Source organism: Castor canadensis, chromosome 14 (assembly GCF_047511655.1).
Source record: "Castor canadensis chromosome 14, mCasCan1.hap1v2, whole genome shotgun sequence".
In the NCBI taxonomy this organism is placed as follows: Eukaryota; Metazoa; Chordata; class Mammalia; order Rodentia; family Castoridae; genus Castor; species Castor canadensis.
In genome coordinates, this window is record NC_133399.1 from 54,553,791 (window position 1) to 54,581,788 (window position 27,998).

The window sequence follows — 27,998 nt, forward strand, 5'->3', positions numbered from 1 at the left end:
TGTGCCTCCTGAGTAGCCAGGATTATAGGCACGAGCCACCAGCACCTGGCTAAGACCTTTTTTGTTAATTCAGAGGTGTTTAGCTTTTAGAATTGACTTTTAGTTTTAAAAGAGTTTTCTCTTGATTATGAACTCGTAATCAGCACCTGTGTGTGTGTATGTGTTCATGCACTGGGGAGTGTCTATGTACTGAACAACAGAATCAATGACTTACATGTGGAACAGAACTCATAGATTATTTAACCCAACTCTGTTTAATCTCAAGAGGTAGGCTGGCTTTCCCATAGCCACACACATGATCAATGACAAATCTAATACTAGAGCCCTAAGCTCTCGACTCAGGTCATTTCTCCAACCCTTGTACGATTCATTCTCTCTCATGAGATGAGACCAGACTTTCAGGAACCCTGCCCCACCCTGGGCTCACCAGGGGGAAAGAGCAAATTGGGCAGTTACTGGGACAAGCCTTGACAAGTCAGCCAGGTTAGGAGGTTCAGGAGCAACTGCTGTCTTATTTTAGGAAGACCAGGATGACTAGATGGCAAAAAGAAAAAAAAAAATCAATGTTTATTTTCATGGGGACCAGAAATAAGAATATCTCACGTAGACTACATGTGGAGTCCCCAGAAGGAGATCACAAGGTCAGTCATTGCAGTAACAAGCTGAGTTCAGTAGCAGGCATTTGGACAGGATGAGTCAGAGGCCCAGAAGAATCTAACTACCTGCCAGTTTATTTTCCCCTTGGCAGAGGCAGCAGGAAGTGGACAAAGAAGGACAACCACCAACATGAGAGCAATGAGGGCAGGACATCACTCGGGCTGCAGTACTGCACAGAGACCCATCTGACCCCACAGAGCCTCAGGCCAGGGTCACTCTGAAAGGCAGGCTTGGGTGCCCGATCACCTGACTTTTCAAGAGAAATCGAAGGTCCAGTTTTTTTACATAAAATCTCCTACTTTTAAAATATGACAACTAAGTTAAATGAAAATAAAGTCTCTTTGTTAGCCCACCAAAAACATGTTTGCAGGATCACAAGTGCCATCTTGAATTAAGGAAAGTGAGGTTTGGTTCCTGCATTAGTTAGTTTTCCGTTGCTGTACCACATTCCTGAGATAATCAGCTTGTAAAGAGAAAAGGTTTATTTGGTTCATAGTTTTGGAGGTTTAATCTATGACTTGTTGTTGCTTTTAGCCTCCGGTGGTGGTGTTGGGGGGGCACAGCACATCATGATGGGAGCATGTGGCAGAGCAAACCATTTACCTCATGGCTGGGACAAAAAAAAAAAAAAAAAAAGAAGAGGAAGTGGCAGAGTACCACATCCCCTTCAAGGGCACACCACCAGAGACTGGAAGACCACCATCTCTTAAAATTCCCGCCATCTCCCAACAGCACCAAGGGAAGTAAAGCTTTAACACGTGGGCCTCAGGAAACATTCATCTGAACCGTAGCAGTTCCTTCTGTTGGACAAAGTCACACAAAAGGGAGCCAAGTTGAGGTAAAGGGGAAAGCTGGGGAAAGTAGAACTCAGAGAGGACTGTGGGAGGTAGGAGGGGGAAGCGGAGACTGAGAGTCACATAGGTGCCATCTGAGAACATCTGTTTGGGATGTCCCCAGCCAGTCCCAGCCTCCCCTGAGGCTGTATATTATAAGGGGACAAGGCAATAAGAACAGAGGGACCACATCTGAGCACCCCCTCTCCCCCCCTCCCCCCGATTCTGTCCACTCTTTGACTTTAGAATTACCATCTCAATGCTTCGGCAGTGCCCAGCTTCTATAGACTGAATGTTTGTGGTCTCTTCAAGCTCGTATGTTAAGATTGTAACTTCCAGTGTGATGGTGTTTGTCGGAGACAAGGCTCCCTTTGTGAGCCATTCTGTCTTGACCTTGCCCTGGAACATTTTGCGGTTGTTTGTCCCAACTTCTCCATCTCCAGCACAAGATGGCGCCGTCCCTGCTTCTCTTCCGGGAGTTTACCTTGCCGCTGGCGCGAACGGGCACCCTATAGCAGAACCAGCCAACCAGCCTGCACCTCGTCATACCCCTCACTCCCTCAGCACATAAATACCCCTGTGTGAACAATAAAATTTTGCAGCTTGATCAGAACTCCTGTCTTGCTGTCTCCTTCGTGTCTCTTGTCCCTTCATTCTTCCCCTTCTAGGTTCGCTACCCACGCTGATGTGTCCTGCAGGATGGGACATCTGGCGCCCAACGTGGCTGTAGCTATTCCTTTGATTGCGGGGAGAACACCATCCTCCGGAAAGGCTTGGGCCCAAGCAGAGTTCGCGATCGCCTCGGCAAACGCAACCGAGAGACAGATCCAGGAGGAGAGTGAGGACGGCGAACGGTGAGTGACCCACCCTGGGACAAGCAGTGTCGTCACATGATTTGTTTCTTTCAGGCCTCAAGGAGGCCCTCAAGACACGAGGGGCGCGTGTTAAGAAAAAAGACTTGAGGTCATTATTTTGTTACATAGGAGATTTATGTCCTTGGTTTCCTCTCGAAGGAACCATTGATGGTAAAAGATGGCTCCGGGTCGGAGACTGTTTAAAAGACTATTATGAATCTTTTGGCCCCGAAAAGGTCCCTGTGACCGCCTTTTCTTATTGGAACTTGATTAATGACATTCTCAAAAGTGCACCCTTTGATAATGGTACTTTAAAACTTGTTAAAATTGGGCAAAATGCTATGCAGACGGCTTCCCGCCCTCCTACAGGGGTCTCTGACGGTGGAGGACCCACGGATGCTGTCAAACATCTTCAAATAATCGAGCTTTTAAAACCCCAAATCCCTGAACTCACATATCACCCCTTAATGTTGCCTAAATCTCAGATTCCAGATTTAGATCCCAATACATTAGATATTTTGGGAAGTACCTTCTCCTTGCTTAACACTTCCAACCCCACCCTTGCTAAGGATTGCTGGCTTTGCATGACCACAGGAGCAATAATGCCCATGGCAATACCTGTTAACTCCACCGTAAATAATCAGGATACCTGCCAATCTGGACTTCCCTTTAAAGTACAGCCTATGGATGCACCTACAGTATGCCTTCAAGACAGGATGCAAAATAATTCTTATGATATTGACGTTGGGGTTAGTTCTTTTGGAAATTGCTCATCAGTTCTAAATTATTCCTCACCCACCCCAGCTCTTTGTCCCCCCAATGGTACAGTTTTTTTGTGTGGAGGAAACTCAGCCTTCCCCAGGCTTCCAGCAAATTGGACTGGTGGCTGTGTTGTTGCCTTATTACTCCCAGATATTACTGTTGTCTCAGGAGATGAACCTCTGCCCATTCCTAGCTTAGACACCTTAATTAAAAGACATAAACAGGCAATACAAGCCTTACCGCTCCTTGCCAGCCTTGGAATAACAGCAGCTATAGGCACAGGTACAGCTGGCTTAGGCACGGCTATACACTCTTACCGTCGCCTATCTCAACAACTTATAGATGATGTACAAACTCTATCTGGAACCATTAAGGATTTACAGGACCAAATAGACTCCCTGGCAGAAGTGGTCCTTCAGAACAGGCGAGGCTTAGATCTGCTAACAGCCAACCAGGGAGGTATCTGCTTGGCCTAAGGGGAAAGATGCTGCTTTTATGCCAATAAATCAGGCATAGTACGCACCAAAATTAAACAGCTTCAAGAAGATTTAGAAAAGAGACGAAGGGAGCTATTTGAAAACCCCCTCTGGACTGGGCTTAATGGAATTCTACCCTACCTTCTTCCACTATTAGGCCCCTTGCTAGGTCTACTTTTAATTGTGATCATAGGGCCCTGCATTATAAACAGGCTGATACAATTCATTAAAGAACAAATTAACACCTTAGCCTCTAAGCCTATACAGGTCCATTATCATCGCCTGGATATGGAAGACCGTGCTCCTGAGACCTTCCTTTCAATAGAAACTCGCTAAATGCTCCATCTGGGTTTCCAAATTTTCTCTCTGCCACCCCCTCTTCTTATATAACATTTTTGACCACTCATCGCCCATTGGGCCCTCCTCCACTGGGCCCCTCTGCTTGGGGGAGGCAGCACCCAGGGAGAGTGATCATAAAGGCTTTTCTAAACGAGGGTGCAGGTAAGACTGCAGGAGGGTGGATCCTAGGATCCCCAGACCCAAGACCTCTGTATGACATGCCCTGGTGCATGGCGGTTGGCATGCTCCTAAAAAATCCGCCTCCTCAAAAAACATGCCGAGGAGATTCTCTTGAGAACTTAGCAAGGACGCTTGCTTACAAAGCAAAAATGATCTCCACCCTGAGGAACTGGGCCTCTGTCATCCCCTCTCAATAAGCCGACATATTCTGGTCATGTTTGTATAAGATTAAGGGGGAAATGTCGGAGACAAGGCTCCCTTTGTGAGCCATTCTGTCTTGACCTTGCCCTGGAACATTTTGCGGTTGTCTGTCCCAACTTCTCCATCTCCAGCACAAGATGGCGCCGTCCCTGCTTCTCTTCCGGGAGTTTACCTTGCCGCCGGCGCGAACGGGCACCCTATAGCAGAACCAGCCAACCAGCCTGCACCTCGTCATACCCCTCACTCCCTCAGCACATAAATACCCCTGTGTGAACAATAAAATTTTGCAGCTTGATCAGAACTCCTGTCTTGCTGTCTCCTTCGTGTCTCTTGTCCCTTCATTCTTCCCCTTCTAGGTTCGCTACCCACGCTGATGTGTCCTGCAGGACGGGACAGGTGTTAGGAGGAGGAGGGGCTCTTAGGAGGTGATTAGGTCATGAGGGTGGAGACCTCATCAATGGTTTTAGTGCCTGTATACAAGAAACCCTGGTGAGCTCCCTTGCCCCTTCCACTATGTGAGGATGCAGAAAGAAGATAGCTATCTATGAATCAGAAAGCAAGCCCTAACCAGACACCAGAGCAGCCAGTAATTTGATCTTGGACTTTCCCAGCCTCTAGGTCTGTAAGAAATAAAATACCAGTTTATGGTATTTTTGTTATAGCAGCCTAAATGGGTTAAGAAACCAAACATTCCCACCTGGAGATTTTATTGCACCCATTTTACACACACACACACACTCCAGTTGGTGTTTGGAATGTCTAAAAAGTCATTTTCGGCTGTCATGATTACTAAGATGCACAGGACTTTGGGGGCTCAGTAAGCCAAGACCCTGTAATGAGTGGGAAAGGTCAGTGTAGAATTTTCCCAGACAAAATGACCGTATGATTTCTCCATAAGAAACTGGAACCCTTTTGAGATTGTTCATTAGGCTGTGGAGGCATGCATTAAGCAGGTTGTGAGAGGTGGTCACCCTCACTGGGCATTTCTTGGTGGCAAAAGCGCCCATCCTGAGTAAAGCAGGACTATTCTTCCCAGTCTTTTTGTTCCCCAGGATGGAATTTTGCAGATGAAGAGGACGGTCATTCATAAATAGGATATGCCTTCCTCTTGGGACTGTTTTTGTTTTTGCTCTTTTACTGTATATTAATTGTGCAAAGATGTTTCATCATGATATTTTCATACCATGTACTTTTCCATATAATATACTTTGATCAATCTCACCCCTTCTATTACTTTTTTATCCTCCCTCTTTTTTTTACAGTTTTAATGAGTTTTGTTCTATTTTCATATTTGCGTGTAAAGTACCGCAATCATATTTACTCTTCCTCACCCTTTCCTTTCATCCTCCCCCTTCCTACTGATTCCCACTCCCATTTTCTGCTCATGACATTCATATTCTTTTAGGTATTATAGATTCTACGTATGAGAACAAGCATGCCATATTGGTCTTTCTGAGTCTGACTTACTTTACTTAACAAGGTGGTCTCTGTCTGGCTGCATCTAGTCTTCTGTAAATGACATGATCTCATTCTCCTTTATGGCTGAATAATACTCCATTATATATACCGCATTTTCTTTATTCATTCATAGGATGATGGCCACCTAGCTGATTCCATAGCCCAGCTGTTGTGACTAGTGCTGCTGTAACATGGGTGTACAGGTGCCTCTGTGCTGACTCACATATCTTTGGGTCTGCAGAGAGCTATTTTTAGAAGATTACCTGAACTAATCTTCACAATTTCTTCTGCTGCTGCCATTTCCCTTCAGTTTCTGCAGTCGTCTGACCTGGTTGGAGCTCCTCACATTGCCCCAGGCTGAGCCGTGTTTAAGCATTCTGGTGAGCTGTCTAATTCTGAGGCAGGCTGGTTGGCTGCACTGAAGTGCACCCCACCTGGAGCCATGACAATTGATGTCATGGCTGTCAGCTAGTTTTCCCAAAGCTAAGATTACAGCAGTGAGCCAAAGATGTAATGTCACTTTTATTTTATTGACATACCGAACAGGAAGTCTTGATACAAATAAATACATGCCAGGTTGAGCAGAAATGCTAGTCATGGCTGATAATTACATTAATTCATTTAACACATGATAGTAGATGCATCAGAGGTCCATCCCAGCATAGCATTAAAATATTACTCTTTGGAAATTACAGTGTTCCAACATGGAAGGTTAGACACCATCTTTAAAGGGAACAATACCATAGGCAAGAATCTTTATAACTTTGCTGTTTGCTCTTGCCACAGGCTATACTATAAAATTTGCCACTGGAAGCTGGGCATCAGTGGCTCACATCTGTAATCCCAGTTACTCAGGAGGCAGAGATCAGGAGGATTGTGGTTCGAAGCCAGTTTGGGCAAATAGTTCAAGAGGCCCTATCTCAAAAAAGTCTTTGACCAAAAAGGGCTGGTGGAGTGGCTCAAGGTATAGGCCCTGAGTTCAAACTCCAGTACAAAACAAAAAAAAAAAAAAAATATATATATATATATATATATATATATATATATATAAACACTGGAAACTGGAGAGACCAGACTGTCATCATTTAGGCCTAGGGATTCATCTTAAACTAACGATGTGACAGCCAGAAGGCACATGTGTCATATGATACCATGTGAACTCCACATTATCATCTACGATGTATTCCTGCCAAAAACATTGACTTGGAATTATAGTTAGGGGTACAGTTGTGACTTGCAGATTGCAGGAGACACAGGAGACAGAGGAGCAAGCCAAACGATACCCAAAGGAAGCAACCAGGAGACCCAAAATGTGTGATACTCTTGGCCAAGAAGAGATTAAAATAGACTTAAGACATATAACCATATTAGTCCTGCACTGACTCCTACTTTAGGCAAGCTAACTATAACACTCAAATACTTTTGAGACAGGGAACTTTGAATTTAGAATTATTGATTTTGTTAATTATGATATTATTTTGGAAATTTTCCTATGTAAGAAAATAATTTTTTCAAGTGCATGCTGAAATTATACACACAGAACTTGAGATGCCGAGAAGGGTTGGACGAGGGCACAAACTTCTCCGCATTTTAGACAGACAACCCAATCCAAAATTTCTGGTATCTGGTGTAATTAATAGGCAAATGTTAATCAAGCCTAACTATGCTCTCAGCTCTACTGGACATGTTGGGAAAATAAGGAAGGCTCTCTGGGATAGCTAAGGAACTAAGGCTCGCTTGCTAAATAGAGAACAGTCACCTTAGCATTGGGCTCAGTGGGGCTGGATGTTCTGTGAGGGCTTCCCAAGAAAGAGGGTTGTGACTGAAACCAAGGACAAGAACGGCTTACGAAGCTCTCTGTGTCCCTGTGTGCCCATGTTTGTGTGTGTGTTACATACTTATGTGTGTGACAAAGAGTGGCACAGGTCTTGCAACATCTGCTGGTTGGGATGGCTAGCAAGTTTGCCAACAGATTTTTCTTTCTATTTATTTTACTTTATTGGGCAGTACTGAGGTTTGAACTCAGAGCCTTGTACTTGCTAGGCAGGCACTCTACTGCTTGAGCCATGTCCCCAGTCCTTTTTTTTTGCATTAGTTTTCAGATAGGGTTTCATGCTTTTTTCTCCAGTTAACTTCATGCCTCAATCCTCCTACCCATGCCTCCCTAGTAGTTGAGTTTATGGATGCATACCACCATGCCTGGCTTGTCTGTTGAGATGGGGTCTTTCTAACTTTTTACCTAGGCTGGCCTCAAACCATGATCCTCCCCATTTCCACCTTTCAAGTGCCTGAGATTACAGATATGAGCTTTTGGACCCACTCTGATTTAACATGATCTTTTGTAGTTACTCTCCCAGAATAACTATATAAAGGCTAAATATGTAAATATTCATGTTTGAAACTATTACTGTCTCTCCTACTTTAACTATAATGAGACATTTGGAATTGTAGACACACATCTGAAGGTTTGATCTTTTCTGTATTTTTGTCTGATCAGGAAGAGTCTTGCTGTGGAAAGTGTTTCATGATGGTGTTTTTCAAAATTTAAAACTGGATTCAGATCTAACCACATTTTTTTCTAGTATTAATCTTGTCTTTTACATAGTACACTAATGAGTTAAAGCTAAGCAATGAATAAATTGATAAAAGGGAGAACAATTACTTGCCCCTGGGTCCACATCCCATCAAGGATAGAGGAGGGAACCCTGATTTTCATCTCATGCATCCTTTCAAATCCTGTCCTACAGGAAGTATAAAAGCAGATATTTTCCCAAAGCAGTTAGAAACCATGTGAGTTAAAGCTTACAAAAGCTCTAGTTAAATCTCCAGCTCACAGGGTTTCAGAGCAGAGAGAGCTCCCAATCATGAGCCACAGCCTCTTGTTAGCGAGCAGGAGCTCAGCACCCACTAAGGGCAGGGAACTAGTTCAAGGCCCCAGGTTACGCAACTGGTTGATGGCTGACATAGAACCCAAGAATCCCAGTGCTCTGGTTATTATTTCACCATTTCTCCTTTTAAAAAATCCTATAAAATGTGGCTCATACAGGGATCCCCAATGTTCCATAATGTATGCTATTATACCTAAAAAGAGTTCTGTGGTTCAAAATTTGATATCAATTGAAAAAAATACACTGACCGTTGTTAAACATTATGTCTTAAATTTAACATTTATGTAAATAAAATTTCTTTTTTGGAGCTTAGAGTTGACTTGGATAGCATGACTCTCTCTAAAAGAAAAGCAGTCTTGGTTACTTGAAAAAAATTCTATTATTTCTATTCACTATGGTTCTGTGTTTGTCCTAAGAATGGAACACATATGGGCATTTTGTAGGCCCAGGAAAGGGCTACAGAGAGAGGAAGGGTAATTAAAGGAACAACTTCCAGAAGGAGGGAACAAGGGCACAAAGGAAGGAAAGGTTTGGTATGAACAGAAAAGGGTTAGCATGAACACAGTGGAGACCTGGCTAGAAGCAAAAGCATTTAGGATAGCACTGCAAATGTCCAGGATGGTAAAGAGCCAGTGTGAAGAACTCCATCAATGTGGACTTGTCCTCCTGCTGCGTCTAACATTTGTAAATCATGAACTTCAAGCCATGGCTCACTTTTCTGTGCTAACAAATTAGCAATCTATTCCCAACAGAATCATCTTTCCAGTACCTATCTGTGTCCAGCATCCACCAGTCTGCAAAGCCAAGATCACTCAGTCCTTAGAACAGTCAGTGAAACAGCTCTATACTTTTCTCATGGTACATCACAACACTGCCAAATATAACTGAACAAGTCTGTAGCAATTGTGATTTAGAAAAGATTTGTATTATAAAATGTCTAGCTGGTAAAATGTTTTCCTCTTTTCTTTCTTTCTTTCCTTCCTTCCTTTCTTCTTTTCTCTCCATTTTTTTTTTTTTTTTGGCAGTACTTGGGTTTGTGCTCAGGGCCTAATGCTTGTTAGGCAGTTGCTCCACCACTTGAACCACTCCACGAGTCCCTCTTTTTCTCTCTTTCTCATTCTTTTTCTTTCTCTCTCTCGCTTTTCTTTCTTTCTTTTTTTTTTTTTTTTTTTTTTTTTGTTGTTCTTCAAATCCTCTTAATGGAAGCCAAGGGAGGTCATGAAGGAGGACTTAACTCTGGAGAACTGCTCAGAGGTTAGACGTGAGGAAGTGGATATGTGTCCCCTGACAGCGTGCAATGTGATATACAGAGGCACATCCAGGAGATCAGACTGCCAGAATGTGTAACCTGAACCTGACCTGCTGTGGACTTAACTTACTGTTTCCAGGAAATGCAGAGGATGGAGGAACAAATGGAAAGACACCTTGAGAAGTAATCGGGAAAACTGAGCAAGCAGGACACTAGGAGACATCTGGCCTCTTCACAAAGCCGCAGTCTCCTCACAAAAAAAGAAGCACAAAGACTAATCTAGATTTAAAAAGAACAAACAAACAACCAAATATAAAGCCTGCGCTTTGATTTGATTATCTTTTTAAAAGTTGGAAATAATTGGGTGAAAATTGAATATGGGTTAGAAATGAATGGTTTGAAGAGTCATTTCTGATCTGCTGAAGTGTAATAATAGCACTGTGACTATACGGAAAAATTCTCACTTTTGAAAGATGAATGCTGAGCTACTCAGACTTAAGATAGCATGATATTTGCAGGTTTCCAATATTGCAGAAAAGAATAATATTCAGAGAAAAATAAACCAAAACAAAATGTTATGAGGCTTTGAAGTTGGCTGGTGGGTATTCAAGGTGATGGTTACACTCGTCTTCAATTTCATTGTGTGTTTGAAATTTTTCAAATTAAAGTTTGGGGAAATTTTACTAAAACAACCCCACCAATATTTCAGAAGAAATGTAAATAAAAGTGAAAGGTGTTATAAATAAAAAACAGCAATGAAAAGTTGGCTGAGGTGCCTTAACAGACCAGACTGGTGGGAATGTTTGGAGTATGTAGGGCAGATGAGATTAGAGTTATGATTAGCTCTGACAGCAGTGGAATTTGTGTTCCCATAAAGGAAAGAATGGGCTGCCAAAGAAATTATGTTTTCTAGCAAACCCCCATAGTAATCCTAAGATTATAAGCAAGGAGTATTGAAAGGAAGTGGAATTAGTGTGTAATCTATTGAAAAGCAAGGAACAGCTGCCACACTTCTGTCTTCATAGTGGCTTTGTCTGCCCCATTAACGTGGGTAACTGCCATGAGGAAGCAGAGGGGGGCTGGGTTCAAGGAATTGGGAAGGGTAACACCAGAGCCAAAGGCAAGCTACTCACAATCTGAGAGAAAGGCCTGGCTGGACACAGAAGAGAAGAGAAGCCTACCCCATGTAATGACCACAGCCAGGCTTCCTGTAAGTAGGAGCAGGTTTCACTTTCAGGTCAATAAAACAATTTCAAAAATCACCAAGTATTTGATTAAAATGACCACAAAAGGCATCAGAAGTTAGAAGAATTAACCGCAGAGGGAAAATGTTATACAGACAAGGAAAATCTTTAAAGTATCTGCAATTAGCATTCCCTAAGATATTCCAGAGAGTATGAGATCCATAAAGAGGAATCAGAGTTCTCTGGGTTGAAGACATGGCTCAAACGGCAGAGCACCACCTACAAGTGCAAAACCCTCAGTTCTAACCCTAGTACCACCAAAAAGAAAGAAGAAAGAGGAGGAGGAGGAAGAGAGCCAAAATTCTTAGAAATTGAATACATGATTGATCCACAAACAACCAGACAAAATGCCCACTTGAGGAGGTGGACTGAGTAGTAGAACAGACCATAAATGAAGACTAAATTTGTTAGCTGTCATTTCAAGCTAGCTGATAATGTAAAGAGTTAAAGAGTTAAAATGTACAAGAGAAATGTCAGTATGTTAAACATGGAGGGCAAAATCTCTCTATTAGAAATTTTCCAGGGAAATAAGAGTGAGAATTAAAGACAGGAAGTAAGACAAGAAATAAGAAAAGAACATTTGCATGATTTGAAGAAAGAAAGAGAGAGAGAGGTCATCTATATTTAAACACGTAGGTGACATTTCTCAAACCCAAAGATAAAAGGTGAAGAGCTTTAGAAAGGAAAAATCAGGAACACATAAGAATTGGAAATAAGACTCGACCCTCACCATATTTCTCAGAGATGCCCTTGGACTTTATAGAATAATGTCTTCAAAATTCTGAGGGAAAATATTTTGAATGATGAGCACATACTCAGTCAACCTATTGTTCAAGTATAAGGGCAAAAGAAATAGCAATTTCAGAAACGTAAGAATTCAGAACACTTTTTAAAAGAGTTGCTTGAATCTGAGCAGGGTGGCACACACATGTAATCCTAGCTACTCCCAGGCTGAGGCAAGGGACCGTGTGAGTCCAGAGGTTCTAAACCAGCCTGAGCAACATAGTGAGAGCCTGTCTCAAAAACAAAAAAATGCTTGAAGACACGTTCTCTGAAATAATGAAAAATCGAAAAGCAGAAATCAAGAATCAGAGAAAGAGGATAAAAACAGAGGTGAACAAAAAAGGGGGATTATTTATAGTGTGACTGCAGGCAAATGTATTTCCAATAAGTGATTCTCAGAAAAAGAGATACATCATATGAAAATTAATAGTCTGCAGCTAGAATTCTGGATGGCTTTGACCAAACCTGGAAGGAGAAAAGAAAAGGAGAATGGTAAGGCGCTAGGGAAACTGTTTTGTTAGAATGGTGGCTATAGAAACTGATTGTTAGCATTGCTATCAACGAGTTTGAATATTTTTTAAATAAATTAATAGAAGTACATATATAACCTTCAAATCATTAAAAGTAAAGACAACTTCCAGGATGCAAAGGAGGAGAAAAAGCAAAAGAGCGAGAAAGCATCATGTAGAACACAGAACTGAGCTGCAGGAGTCAAGCCAAGCATATTAATGGTGGTGATGTATATGACTGGGTTAAAAGTTCATGTGCAAACTATTTACAAGAGCCGTGCCTAAAACAAAATACTACAGAAAGGGATTTGGGCTTATCTCTGGACAAGGAGAAAATCACTTCCAGTTAAAATCTAGGAAGCAGCAGCAAACCCAATGTGAACAGACACCTACCTCCTGAGCCCTAACAGAACAGCAGGGTGGGGGACGAGGCACGCCTGCCAGGTGACATAAGGGAACAGAATAGGAAACCCAGAGGGCTCTGTGGAAATGGATTCCATTAGATGTGGGGACATCAAAAGTCATTATCAAATGATTAGCAGTTGAATGCTGACGAGACGGCAAGCTATGTAAAAATAAGAGCAATAATAATTAAAGCAGCAAAATATGCTCCTGAGTTCTCAAGTAAATGTTCATTGAAGATATAGGACTGAGTAAAACTGGGAACTCAATTCTTTTAAGTTCTGTCAACAGATGCAAATAATTTTGAACAGGTCAACTACCAAAAACAGCTTTAGTAGAGAAGTTATTAAAAGTAATTTAGAGGGCAACCATGGTGTCACATGCCTGTAATCCCAGCACTTGGGAGGAGGAAGCTAGAGGATCATGAGTTCAAGGCTAGCCTAGACTACATAGTGAGATTCTGTCTCAGAAAATAAAACAAAATTTAGATTTTAAAAAAAGTTTTGATTTAAATTATTTTTCAGTCAAAGAGACTTGTAAAGGCCGGGAATGAAGTTCAGTGGTGTAGTGCTTGCCTGGCAGGCAGACGGACCTGGGTTTGATCTCCAACACTGAAAAAAAAAAAAAACCCTCTCATGTGTTTGCATACCATTTTCTTTTCTTTTTTGAAGTACTGGGGCTTGAACGCAGGGTCTACACCTTAAGTCACCCCACCTGCCCTTTTTTGTGATGGGTTTTTTTTTTTTCGAGATAGGGTCTTGAGAACTGTTTGCTTGGGCTGGCTTCGAACCACGATCCTCCTTGATCTCTGCCTCCTGAGTAGCTAGGATTTTAGGCATGAGCCACTGGTGTCTGGCAATGGAAGTTTTTGTTTTTGGCAGCACTGGGCTTTGAACTCAGGGCCTCGCACTTGCTATGCAGGTGCTCTTACACTTGAGCCCCTCATCCAGCACAGCATGCCATTTTCGTTGTAGGAGTAAACATTATGAATTCAATACATTTGGCTGAATTTTGACTATTTCTTTGGACTGCTTTTGAAGAATAAAGTGAAGTATATAAAAATCATTATTAGAGAATATTCAGTACTTCTAAGAGAAGATCAATGAGTATGAATAAATGTACTTTCAGCAGCAGGTGACTTTGGTTTTGTTTTGTTGCTGTGACCTTAAAGCAAGTCACAAGTCACAGCAAATTCTATTTGATCATCAGGAAAGCTTTTAATTTGATAAATAAGCCATGCATTACACCTGCCTTAGAGTTCTACCCTATTGAAGCAAGGTTGTTTTTAATGGATGCCATATTAAGCAACATTGGTTGACCACAGGCATCTTGGAATCTTTGTAATGACAAGTGTGCTGTGCCAAGGGTTGCTGTATCTAGGTCATTCCTGAAACTGTAGTTAAGGTTTGTCCACATACTGTAGAGAAGTGCCACATGACCTCCGCTGGCAACTCACACCAAGCCACCAAGGGCTGAATACTGGCAGGAGCCCCGGCCCTCCCACACAGACAGCAGGACATGGAGGCCTTCTTGAATTCTTTTCACCCAGCTCAATGGCAAATACCAATCAGTTTGGGAAACCCCACATCTACCCAGGTTTTGCCCTTAAGAGATGTTCTGTTTCCATGCAGGTGACACCACTCATCTTTGAATAGCGTGTGCATCTGGACTCTTGTGTTCATGCTGGCAGATGGCAGTTCCAAGGTGGGATTTCTTTATGGTATGTCTTTTAAATGGCTCAAGCCTTCTTCCTAATAGTAACTATGTAGCCACATCTTCAAAGCAGGGGTAAAAATCAACACTGAGCCTGTAATGGATGCTATCAGAAAGAGCCATAGAAAGATGCGGTCAAGAACTTGAGCTACGAATTTCCAGTCGTGCACCACCTGAGAAAGAGAGAAAGAGCTGGGTAACCGTTATGAACTCATCATGGATTTAAAAAGAGTAATCTTTGGATTTGCAGCATGTGTAAATTTCTGTCCAGTGCCATTGCTCATTGTGCTCCAAGAAAATAGCTCATAAGTTGAGTGTCCAGGAACACTTGTCTTGTCAACACTGAAGAAGTAAAATAGAAACAGTGGAATTATTTGTGTGTTTGATTTTTATATACATTAAAAGAGCCTATCTTGCTGCAGGACTTCCTGATGTATATATGACATTAACGACATTAATAACTTAAGAATGTTGTGGGTATGGCTGTTGCAGGTCCAGGAGGATGGACACTGGCGGGGAGGAGCAGTGGCCAGGGGGAGACAGACATTAGGGGAGAGAGGCTCCAAGAGCTTTTAGTTAGGAAGAGAAGAGGGGGGGAACAGACACCGTGTATGAGAGTGAGGTTAGAGCAGGAGCAAGCCCCAGGGCAGGGAGACTGACAGGGAAGAGTGGCTTCTGTCTTTTAAGGGAAAATGAATGTCCTATTTCTACGGCAGATGGTCTCCAACTTAATGGTTCCACAATGATTTTTCAACTTGTGATGGTGCAGAAGTGAAATCCATTCAGTACAAACCATTATTCCTGTTTTATATTTGGATCTTTTCCAGAGGCTAAGGTTAGGCAGTGCCACATTGGAGTAACGCTGGCAGCAGTGGCCTGAAGCTCCCGACAGCCTGGACGTGTTATGCTTCCCGAGGGTTAGAAATAAAACTCCGGGGGTGCGAAAAACACGCATTAAAGTGATTTTTAAGTCATCTAAGTGGTGTGATTATTAACAATTTTAATCTTCTTGTTTACATCTTTCTGAATTCCCCAAATTCCCTGTGCTAATTGTGTTACTTTTTACAATTTTTAAAAAATGGTTGAATCTTTGCATTAGTATTTTGAAAAGATGTAAAGAAACAAAAACAAGCCCCCTGATATTTGATAGCTGAAATTTCTGTTCTATGACAGCACTTGTTTTTCTAGTCCTTAACAAACAACTTTAAGTGGATAAAAAAAAAAATCTAACAAATGGTTAGGAGGACATAGTAGGCTGGGTCTGTGCCGGATTTTTTTCCAAGAAAGTTCTTTCATAAGTTTGTTTATGGGTTCGGGTTCTTGGCACTAAATTCCACAACTTTAGAGTAGAATAATTGAGCCCTATCCTTCATGTAAAGATGTCACTTGTTTTAAGCATGTGAACTGAGCAAAGCTTCGTTGTTTATTCCTCACCATACTCTCCAAAGGAGGCTTCAGAAAAAGGAAGATCAGCTTCCATTGACTTGTCTGAGCCTAGGGCCATTTTGGGTCAAAAATCCACTTTTTTGTGTGTGATGGGGTCTTGATATGTGGCCCAGGTTGGTCTTAAACTCCTGAGCTAAGTGAGCTCCTGCCTCAGCTTCTCAAGCTACAGCTGTGTGCTTTAACATCAGTAAGCTAAATTAGTAGCTCTTCTTTCAACAATGTATCTGTTATAACACTAAATTATATATCTAAAGTTTGATTCATTCTGGGTTTTTATTTCTAAATAAAATGGAATGGAATGGAAACATCAATCATTCCATGAGAATAAGTTAAATTACCAGAGACCAGGATAACTAATTTAAATATGTAACTGAATTATTTAAAATAGAATTCAGTAATTGTGACAGTAATGAATCTATAGTTGCTTCACTTTGGTCGTTATATTTTTATGAAATCCTAAAAAATACAGGAATTATACTAAAACCTTTCTTGAATGTCCTGGCTTCTTGGGAAACAGAGATAGGAGGATGGAGATCCAAGGCCAGCCAGGACAAAAGGTCTGAGACCCTATCTGAAAAATAACGAAAACAAAAAGTGCTGAAGGTGTGGCTCAAGTGTTTGTGCATCTACCTAGCAAACGCAAGGTCCTGAGTTCAAACTCCACCTCCCCCCCAAAAAAGATGATAGATCTTAAAGAATGACCACATTTTGTTGTAAAACATAGTCTTTGCATACAGCAATGGCAGCATGGCGTGAACCCCAGGTCACTCACCTGGCTGATGAAATGCTCTTTCTTCACATGATTTGAAATGTATCTGATGGACTCCGAAGCCTTTTCCAGGAATGTGACCAGAACTTTTTCTCCACTGCTAATCTGTTTCTGTTTCTTTTTTTCCAGGATTTTACCTTTTACTGCTGGCTTATTCTCTTCTTTATCTGGGAAGGAGTAGCGGTCCCCATGATCCTTCATGCAAAGTAATTTGGGAAGTTTTTGCAGAAACAGCCTCTTCACCCATGGGGCCATGGGATGGTAAGTTGAAGAAGATCTGTGGTGAACGTTAATTACAAAAACGGTAACAATAATTGATAGGGTCACAAAAATCATAATGAATAATAGGTACTCTCCAATGAGAGGGATGACTTTGGAAGAAGATGGGATTATTTCTTCAATTACTAAAAGAAAAACTGTCAGAGATACCAAAACAGATGTTGATAATGAAAGTTTTTCCCCTTCATCTGAAGGTAAATAGAACACAAGAACTGTGAGAAAAGATAGCCCCAGGCAGGGGATTATCAGAAAAAGGGTATAAAACAAAGGCAGGCGCCTCAGGACAAAAGAATAGGTAACAAATGGATAGGAATATAAACCTTCTCTTCTGTTTCCCTTCATCCCTTTTGCATGTAGTATCTCCCATTCTCCATTATCAAAGAAGTCCTTTCTGTCAACATTTTCATTTATCAAAATAAGGTCAACCATGGTACCATCATAAGTCCAGGATCCAAACTTCATGGAGCAGTTCTGCCGGTCAAATGGGAAAAATGTGACATCCATGGTGCAAGAACTTCTATAACTGGCAGGAGGGGTCCAAGTGACGAGTCCGTTGGATTTCACTATGACCTTGGTCATGAGGGAGCCTTCGAAACGCCCATCAGCACTGCCATAAAAGTAGTTTCACATTAGTGGGTAATTGAGCACTAATTAGTTTTTGGGTTCCCCCCTTATACTATTTCTATTTTATTACTTCCTTATTACAATGTCAAATAATATTTTAGAAAAAAAAAGTCATTTTGTTACTTAAAGTTGTATATTTCTCTTAAAGATTTTGTCAAAATCAGACCTTTCTATACCCAGTGTTAATCTCATACTGTTTTCTTCTGTGATACTTACTTTTCAAAGAGAACTATGTCAGGAAGCCACAGGGATTCTGATGGAACTTTAATTGAATGGATGCCACCAAATTCATCAGGATTCCAGCGTAATTTGTGGTCTGTCCATTCCTGCATGAAGCGAGTACATTGTAACCTTATTCTGAAAAATTAATGTATTGGACTTTGGAATCTTCAAATTTCTGCTAATTTAGCAACTCATCATTTTATTAAAAGGGAATTTCCCCCAGGTTAGGCCTCGTAACCCTATCTGGGATTCAGTGTAGCAGTCAAGATAGAACTTAAACCAGCCTGGTGCCCAGATCTGGCCTGTCAGGTATTCTCCAACTTTTCACATCCAGCACACAGTGAAGAGGTTCACAGGATCATGGCTCACCCTGATCTGTCTTTTCAGCCTATTTTATCTTAAGAAACAAACAAAAGGAAAGCAATAGTTAGCATGGTGGAAGGCTGAGTCAAGAGGATAATATGAGTTCAAAGATAGCCTGGACTACATAGCCAGACTTTGTCTCAAAAATAAATAAATAAATAAATAAATAAATAATAGACCCAATCAGTTAGTTTAGTTTATTCAAGGAGGAGGGTTGGTAATGTATTAATAATGGGTACACTCACATGATTTTGAACTTCATGTGTCTTAGACAAAGACCCACCTGGTGTGTTAATAGGAAACATTTCAAGTATCCCATGACTATTCTTGATGATATTATGAAAATGGATGAAAGAATGTTTTTAACAGTTGAATCTAAATTTATTTCATAAGCTCCCAATTAAAGTTTTAAATCTTGTCCCTCTCTTCTTCTTCATAAGGAAGAAATCACTTAGCATATTTTACAGGGGCTGAGGGTTGCAGATTGATGAATCTGACCATTAAGTGATTAGTTATGAGGTCAACAGGACAATTTATGGATGACCAGTTACAGCAGAAGTAGACTTTATTTAAAAGATCTTGAATTCAGAATGTCATGAAATCTGACCTGCGAGGATAGCTGAGTAATCATGGATAATAATGTCAAGCAGCATGTTCCAAGTGTGAGACTTCACACTAAAAAATCACTAAAAGTCACTAAAAAATCAGAGGAGTCAGCAGATGGGTGACTTCAGTGCGTGGTAAAATACTGAAATACGATGTCTTAAAAATGATGTAACTGCAGACTTGAAAACCAAATTTAAAAGTCATGGGTCTTTAAAAAACTACAATCTAATGTATAAAATTGCATGACTATTTATGATAAATTGTGCATATGAAAACTGACAATATAAGAGCCAAATTAATAAGGTATTTACCATGTTCACATGGTACTCACTGGCTTCTCTTTTGCCTGTCCTCTGTTGCCTATGTTGAAGAGCAAATTCAATTTCCTCTCTATGAATAATTTGTCTTCTGCAAGGAGACTTGTTCTTAGCAGGATTGAGTCTTGGAGTGTTGGAGAATGCAAAGCAGCATTTTTTGTTGGTTTCACTTTTGTTTCACCCTTTTCAGAAATTTACATATAAAATTCACTCTTTGTGTCCACTTCTACATGCAAACAGTTGTATAATCACTACTACCATTAAGGTGCTAAATTAGCTTTTACCCTCAAAATTTCCCTTAGGCTGTGATTAAAACCACTCCCACACCCCCCAGCCCCTGGCAATCACTGATTTGTTTTCTGTTTCCCACAGTTTTACCTTTTCCAAAATGTCTTACAAATGAAATCATACAACATGCAGCACGCTGACCCTGACTTCTTTAACTTGGCTGTGCACTGGTTCTTCTATGTGTCATTGTCAGGTCTGTGGTTTCATTAGTGAATGTGTCCATTGTTTGAACACATCAAAGTTATTAACATGCCAGTCAGGACATTTGGATTCTTTCAAGGTCTTGATGATTGTAAATAAAGTCTTTCCAAACATTTCATGCAGTTTGGGAGTGAAATAAGTTCTTATCTTTCAGGATGACTGGCTCACAGAGTAAGTATCTGTTCAGCTTTGCACAAAATTGTCAGTTTTCCCAAATGACTGAATCATTCCATTCCCGCCAGCATGGTGTGGTGTTCCAGCTCCCTTTCCTCCTTTCCAGCACTTAGTATTGTCATGTCTTAATTTTTAACTATATCGGAATAGATATGATGTGGTATCTCACTGTAGTTTTTAATAAGCATCTTCTTATTTGGTGAAGTGTCTGTTCAATCTTTTGCATATTTTCAGTTGGTCTGTTTGTATTATTATTATCATTACCCGCCCACATGGTTGTCAGGGAGACTGATACCACAGAACTTCCAGCATCACTGAAAGGAGGCTGGCCATTCCCCTTCCCCTGAACTAGGAAGCTTGTAGGTTGGCGCTAACATCACCACCTGCTACCACTGCAGCACAGCTTGGATGAGAATGGATTCAACTCAGAGGAGGTGGAGCCAGAGACACCCAGAGAATATGAGGCCCTGGGAATATGGTTTAAGCCCCTGTATGAGGCTTCATATAAAGCAAGCCCTGTACTGGACTTTTCAAATTGTGAAAGCCAGTAAGTTCTCTTTTTCGTGATGGTAGTTTGGGAGACATTTTCCTGTCACTCTGCTGGTCCCTGTCATTCAGCTGGTCTTGAGTGGGCATGTAGCAAGTGACTCCCTGCAAGCACAGAACCATGACCCCAGAGACACTAGCCTGGACACTAGCTCCAGGCTGTCTGGAGCTGTGATCTCACACTTTGTAAGAAAAATGATCTTTTCTATCAAAGTATTTGTTACCCTCTTAGATTACTTAAAAAATCCTCAGGTTGCCATCTCAGGTGACTTGCATGTTTAAAGGGTCCTTGCTTCTTCTTCTGGATTCCTGTACAACTCCATTGCCCGTCAAACTGCATGCCCTTACCCATCCCCCAAGACTTTTAGCCAATGGAGGGAGATTGTGAACCTGTGACCTGGACAAATCCCAGATGAGGGGCAGGTACAACTGCGTCAGGGATATAAGGAGGAGCCACCGTCAGTCATTTTGTGCTTGCGTGTTTGGTTAGCTGGAGTGAGCTCATGCTTGCCCCTCTTGATCAAGAGAAAATTGCCTTGTCAAGATTTTCTGACTCTTGTGTGTCTGTTTTCGGCACAGCTAATCAACCCAACCTACAGAACTCTGGTTGGAACATGAAGATTGCTGGAAACTAAATTGCCTGCTTCTTAGATCCAGCAGGCCTTTGCCTGTGTCCAGTTCTACAGAATGATGAAAATCCTAAGGCTGCTGCCTAGTTGCAAATTACAGCGAACTAATACCAATTCTATACATTGTTCCAAAGGAACTAAGGCAAGGCTTAGGGAAAGAGATTTCTAAGTCAGAAAGATCCATCTTTCTCACCTGCCCTCCAGCAGCAGGATTAACTGCTGTGGCCAGAGAGAACACAGGTAACAGCTGGTGGGACTGACATTTTTGAGGAATTTATCCAACAAATATGCCAAGCTCAGCTAGCATTAAGCACCATGCTAGCTCCTGATGCCATGTACTCTAGCCTGGGACTGACTCAAACAAATAGTATCCCCACCTGGTGACAATTGCTAGGAAGATGATCTGGGAGTCTGATACAGAACAGTGGAGTAGGTGAGGAAGGTAAGTTTGAGGAGATGACATTTAAGCTGAGACTTAAGATTTGAGGAGTCAGAGTGGTGGCTGATGGTGTGGTATGGGTGTGGACTGTTGGTGGTACTGCATGTGGGAAAGGCCTGGGGCAGAAATAAGGAATGAATGAATAGATGAGGGATGCATTTGGATCACTGAAGAGGGTTTTAAGCGATGGACAGTGGAATGAGGCTACATTCCTGACAAGGTGTGACTTTTTGGTCAGTGCTGTTCACTTTGGCAGTCCCAAAAGAGAAAGCACAGTGTTTGAGAGTCAAGAGCCCTGAGCTGCCCTCATCACTGGTCTTCATCCTTTACATTCCCTTATAAGGGCTGCTGAGAAAGACATGCCTCACAACCTGGGTGTCCTTCCATAGCCAGCCCTGAGGGGTCAGTTGGTTCTTCCTGAGATGCCCATGCAGAAGGACCACCCATTTTCTACCAAGACATGCATTCCCCAGATGCTGGGCCCCATAACCCAGATGACTATAGTGGGGAAGGCACACATTACAGGCTGGGCAGGTGGTGTGCACACAGCAGCGCTCAGCTAGGAGGTAAAGCCCTGATCCTCTATCTTGTGGTCCCTTCCCTGTTCTTTCTGAAACCTTGGCTGCATCTGGAGATCAGCCTCCTCACTCTTCCTTCCCAGAGAGAGATTAGAAGTAATACCCCATGTTTGTGTATCATGTTCTAGCCAAGACTCTAAAAGCCCTCTGCAAACATCAGCTCCACATCATAGCTATCTCTAGTCTGAGAGCTATGTTTTCATAAGAAACAGAAAAGCCAGGATATATCAGTGCCAAATATCAAAGTTAATCTATGACTAAGACAAAAATGGAAAAATTCTCCAAGCCCAGGTTTCTGAATTTGAAAAAGTGCAATATCAAATCCAAATCAAAATAATAACATATATACCCTTAAAATTGTCTTTCCTTACACATATTACCTGAACTAGTCTCATAAATGCCTACCTATTACTAAATCCAGAACCAAATTTTACTTAAGCTGCAATGATAAAACTTTTTTTAAAACCATAAATTCCTCAAATTCTTCCATTAATTCTAAGAACAAAAGACAACAAGGAGTGAAGTCAGGTGCCACATGATACTTTGGTCAATGACAGACTATGTGTATGACAGTGCCCCGTGATCATAGTGAAACTGAAAGGTTCCTGTCCCCTAGTGACATCAGAGCCATGGTAACGCTGAGGCTCAGTTGTATGCAAGCGTGGCACGAATAGCTATGTGCACTGGAGAACAGTTGGTAATGATAATAAATGACTATGCTTCTGGCCTATTTATTACACCTCACTTTTATCATTATTTTAGTCTACTCCACATGTATGTATATGTACATAAACACATATGTATATGTAAAGATAGAGACAGATGAAGCGAACTGTAGAACAGCCCCAGGCAGGTCCTTCAAGAGGCAATCAGAGGAGATGATGGCTGTGTGCTAGTTAGTGCCCCTGAGGACCTGAAGGAGGGTCAGGATTTGGAGGTGATGACCTTGACCCTTCTTAGGCCTCAACTAATTCAATTAATGTGTGCATTGCATCAAATAATTTTTTTTTTTTTGGTGGGACTGGGGTTTGAACTCAGGGCCTCATGCTTGCTAGGCAGGCATTCTACAACTTGAGCCACTCCACCAGTCCTGTTTTTGTGTTACTTTCGAGATAGTGTCTCTGTTTGCCCAGGGCTGGCTTCAAACTGCCATTCTCCTGATCTCTGCCTCCTGAGTAGCTAGGATTACAGGTGTGAGACACCAGCACTCAGCTTGCATTAGCGTTAAGTAAAAAAAAGAACAAAACACTTTTTTTAAGTGGAGAAAAACTTACAGAATAAAGATGTAAGGGAAGAATATTTTTGTACACTATACAATGTATAACTGTTATTAAAAAGAGTCAAAAAGTTAAAAAAAATAAAAGTTCACAAGTAAAAAGTTACAGGAAGCTAAAATTAATTTATTAATGAAGAAAAATGTTTTTCATGAGTGAGGTATAGCTGCATAGGGTGTTTCTATAGTCTACAAACGTGCTCAGTTACACCCTCGACCTCCACGCTCACTTCCACTCACTGACTGACCCAGAACACTTCTGTTTCTGCCAGCTCCATTCCTGGAGCTGTCCAGTACACCATTTCATCTTTTATACTGCATTTTTGCTGTGCCTGTTCTGCGTTAGATATGCTTAGATGCAGAAATTGGCTTTCTGGCAGTTCTCAAAACAATGCATTTCTCAGAAGGACACTTTCATTAAGCATCACACAATGGCATTCCTGGTTAATGCCTTCATTTTTGGCCTCTGGGACATCCCAAGATTTTCAGGATTTTTTGTTTTGTTTTGTTTTTCATGGAGCTGGGGTTTGAACTTAGGTCCTTATGCTTGCTAGGCAGCCTCCCTACCACTTGAGCTAATACCCCCAGGCCTTCAGATATGTGCCATATTCCCTTTTTTGGTTTGTAGAACTTCTGTTGGACCTTGACACCCAACTTAAATATGTCTTCTTCTTGGGAGCTTTCCCTAACTTCTCCCTCATTCTCACTGTCTTTTTGTTTTGGCAGTACTGGAGTTTGAACTCAGAGTCTCACACTCCCTAGGCAGGCGCTCTATCACTTGAGCCTCTCCGCCAGCCTTCACTGTCATTTTTGTTTCATAACAGGACCGTGTATATACTTTCTTTATAGTGTATATCATATTACACTAATTCTTTTTTCATGACTGGTGTTTTGACAGCAGGGCTGTGGCGTTCTCTCCTCTATGCTCCCAGGAGCTAGCACTTACTGGGCTGTCAGAGAGTACTTCGAATAAATGGAAGAGGAAGGGAATCCCGCCTTCCTTCTCTCCGAAGTACTCTTCTATTCCTGCCCATGAGACATCCCAGACCTTGAGGGACCAAGGCCTTGAAGACCGAATTAGGAAATTGAGGCTGACACCTTGGTCAGCTTCTTCCAAAGGTGAGGGGATGGTTTTTTTTTTACACAAGCCAGACTTCTGTCAACAGTGTGCAACCTGGGACTAGCAGCTGCGAGAATTAAATGAGATCATTCCAGGTCACACTGGGGAACTTAGCAAGTGCTCAGTAAATTTTAAGTATTATTATTAACTTATTGGCTTCTCTGGAACTGAGATCTGTTAAAAACACCAATGAGTGCTTTATTTGAACATTCAGTTTTATCTTTTTTTAAACATCTCTTTCCTTTGCTTTTTTTTTTTTTTTTCATGCCAGGGGTTGAGAGCAGGACTTGATACATGCTGGGCACGCACTCCACCACTGAAATACACCTACATATGCCGAGACCTCTATCGCTTTTCTTTTATCCCTCATGTTTCTTTAGCCTGAGCTTTAAAAATGTGGTTTTAAAGTATAAAAATAACATCAAGGTCAAGCTCAAATGCCTCCTGCTCTGTGCATCCTTCCCTGCTTGCCTCCCACACCACAGAATTCTCTTTCCTTTTCTGCCACCACACCCTGTGCACCAGGGCACAGCACCTGTTGGCTAGTACGATAGACTGAAAGTCTACTATTCTCACTCTTTCTGCTAGATGAGAGCTTCATCGGCTGGCTGACTTTTTCAAGGGTCAACTTGTTCCACTCCTATGGATTTCTCTTGCTCTGTTTTGGGTATTGGAGATTTTAGGATTTAATTAAATCTGGACCTGATGTCACTCCACAGGCTACTATGAGCCTAGTGCCATCACTGCTGGAAGCCACAGTCTTCCCCCTTATGTCTAATCCCATCTCTTTGGGATTATTTTCAGACTTGCAAAATGAGGGAGAAGCACCCACTATCTCAGCATCAAGACCCAGGGTTCCCCAGCCACTGTTTCATGTGAGAGATTATTAAGAGATCAGTCTCAAGGAGCAGTTGGGGAAGGAGGACTGTGAAAAGGAAGGGTTTGTACAGTTTGTTTTGTCTTTGCTTTTGTAAAGTTCCTGAGCCTATTTATATATAATAAATGCTTTGTCCTCTCCTTGAAGACAGAATTATATTTTTTCTTCTGCAGCCTCTAATTTCCAAACACAAGACAAGTCACTGTAGAGTGAGATAGGTGGATAGGAGGATGTGTTTATTTAAATTGGACTTTTATATATACTTTGTCAACTTAGAATTTTCTCTCAGAGATTTTTATTTGCGAGTAAAATAGCATGTAGATACGCTTCACAACTTGCGACTATACCTACCGATTAAAGAATCAGAGGAAGAGAAATCAGTAAAAAGTATGATAATTTTCTAATCTGATTGAAGTTCCTGGGTGGGAGGAATTTGATGAGATTGAATGAAGCTTAGGGAATTATTCTGTTTGTTTTTATCCATTAGCAGATAGAACCATTAGCAGATAGAACAGAACAATGTCTAAAAACCTGAATACATGACTAACTTACTTCAATACAAATAAATAAAAAATACTATGCATGTGTGCTTTAGCTGCGTGAAATTAATTAAAGACATTCCACCAGCACTATTTGAACTCTTTAGGCAAATTAAGCAACATCTGGACATTCATTAAAAAGTAGTTACAAACGAAACAAAAACAGAAAATAAGCAAACTGAACCAAGCTTCTTGCCTACTTGCATCAGTCCTTCCTCCTTTCAGGTAACACCTGTGAAGTTGAGGCTCCAAAGGTAATTGTTTCCTGAGGGCACCAGGACTGTATCCTCTGAGCAGAGGTCTGCCTCAGGAAGCAGATGACAGCCAAACAGTGGTCTAAGGAGAAAGCTGAGCACCGCTCCAGATGCAGCTTGAGTTTTGTTCGTCATTTTGTTTTGTTTGGGAGCATGTGGGTAGGTCCTGTCAGTCCCTCACTTGGGGATGGTTCTTTGCAGGGAGCAATGGAAGGTATGAGAAGCAGGTTCATCCCATGGACGAGACTAAACCAAGCTAACATTGCTGGTTTCCTTACCCACTCGCCCACTCTAATTTGGGTGCCTTGAGTTGTGCCTTGGAGTCCTTTTTTCTTTTTCTTCAAACCAGGGACCTACACCCAAGCTTCACTGTCAGGAGCAACTCAGGGGCTTCTCTCCAACACTCAAAAAACAAAATAAAAATAAACCCTTCTCTGCCTACCCCAAGGAGTCCAATATGCCTTCTACAGTATTTTTTTAGATGGCAGCTTTTCCAAGTAGAAAACAATTGCAGTGCCTGCATCGACAGATCCTGTCCTTGCACTGAAATTTACCTGTTTGAGCCACACGTTTGTTGTCATCAGTTGATTCTTTTCATCCTACAAAAATGACAATGGAAATGATACTGTAAATTAAAATAAAAGGAAATAGTGAGGGAATGGTTTGGATTTTTCTTGAGTCTTACCTTGGAGGTGTTCAAAAATTCAAAAGATTCTAAACTTAAGAATAATTAAAAGGCAAGTGATCCTAAGGCATTGTGCATACTTTGCTTACAATGAAAAATAATTACTAAAACAAGTAGCAGTTCATTGTGGCAATATTTACATAAAATTGTATAATCCAAAAGTTACTTTGATGGTTCAAAGTAGAAGGAAATATTGCCTGGACTGAAGACAAGCTTTGCCTAATTTTCTAGACAGAATCCTGGGATATTGAGCAGCCAATTGGGGGGTGTGTGGTGGGGCTGGGGCCTTGGGCCACATGGGAGGACCAGAGCAGGACAATTTTGCTGCGTTGGGGATTTAAGTCCACTGATTTCCTTGAAAACATAAGCATGGCAGAAGTCTGAGCTCAAGAGGAAAGTGAGCAGAGAATGTTAAGGTATAGGCCAGTTCAGGAGGGTGAGGGGTCACTGGGGACAGCAGCTGTGGCCCTTGGGCTGGTGCTGTCATCAGGGCCATTGCCCTGAAGAGGAGGAGCTGGGATCACATTGGTCAGCCTTGGCTGAGTTCTTTCTGCCTTGCTGCCCACCCACCCGGGATAGGTCCATCCCAGCAACCACTGCAACCTCCGCCCCAAAGTCCACAGCAACTTAATAGTGTCGTAAGGAACGTTTATTCCTTGACAGCCTCTCATTTTTTCATCTGGTCCTTTCGTTGGATTCTTGGGGCAGATTTTCTCTCACCATAACTTATTTTTAAAACTGGAAAGTCAGACACAGGGAAAGAAAAACAAATCTTGGAGTCACAAATAAGTTAGGAACGCATGTTGTTTTTAGGTTAGTGCCAAGAATTACTCACCACATCCACAAGCTGAGATAGTTTCAATCCAAAATATACTTTTATGGTGTCATTAGAATTTAATACGGGACGAACCCATTTCTGATAACCCTGGAATAAGTGTCGGAGGAGGGCATCTTCACTTTCGGCTATTGAGCTGAATCCTGCGGTGGCTGTAAGAGTCACAAGGGAACTTGAATTAACAGGAGTGGCAGAGGGTCTGGTTCTGCATTCACACACACCGCCTCACCTGTTTCCCAGAATCTGACTCAGCAGAGGCAGCTCTGAGTATTTGAGGGTGCTCTGAACCACTTTCCACGCCCACCCCACCCCGCCCCTGCAAACACCTTCCCGGAGCTCTGGCCTCTCACCATTTTCCCACCACAGGGTGGACACCTTTGTACCCA

General features: G+C 41.7%; 1 protein-coding gene across 1 annotated transcript in view; it reads right to left on the reverse strand.

The window, feature by feature from the left end:
- Positions 1-14,045: 14,045 nt before the first annotated feature.
- The window catches only part of Chrnb3 (cholinergic receptor nicotinic beta 3 subunit), a 29,184-nt gene continuing 15,231 nt past the window's right edge, over positions 14,046-27,998 (reverse strand). Inside the window, exons 2-6 of the mRNA XM_020184687.2 lie at positions 27,613-27,764; positions 26,647-26,691; positions 17,883-17,992; positions 16,767-17,649; positions 14,046-14,721 (exon numbers count right to left, since the gene is read on the reverse strand). Of these exons, the coding sequence (XP_020040276.2) occupies positions 14,587-14,721; positions 16,767-17,649; positions 17,883-17,992; positions 26,647-26,691; positions 27,613-27,764 (1,325 nt within the window). The 3' untranslated portion in view covers positions 14,046-14,586. The remainder of the gene's footprint in view (positions 14,722-16,766; positions 17,650-17,882; positions 17,993-26,646; positions 26,692-27,612; positions 27,765-27,998) is intronic.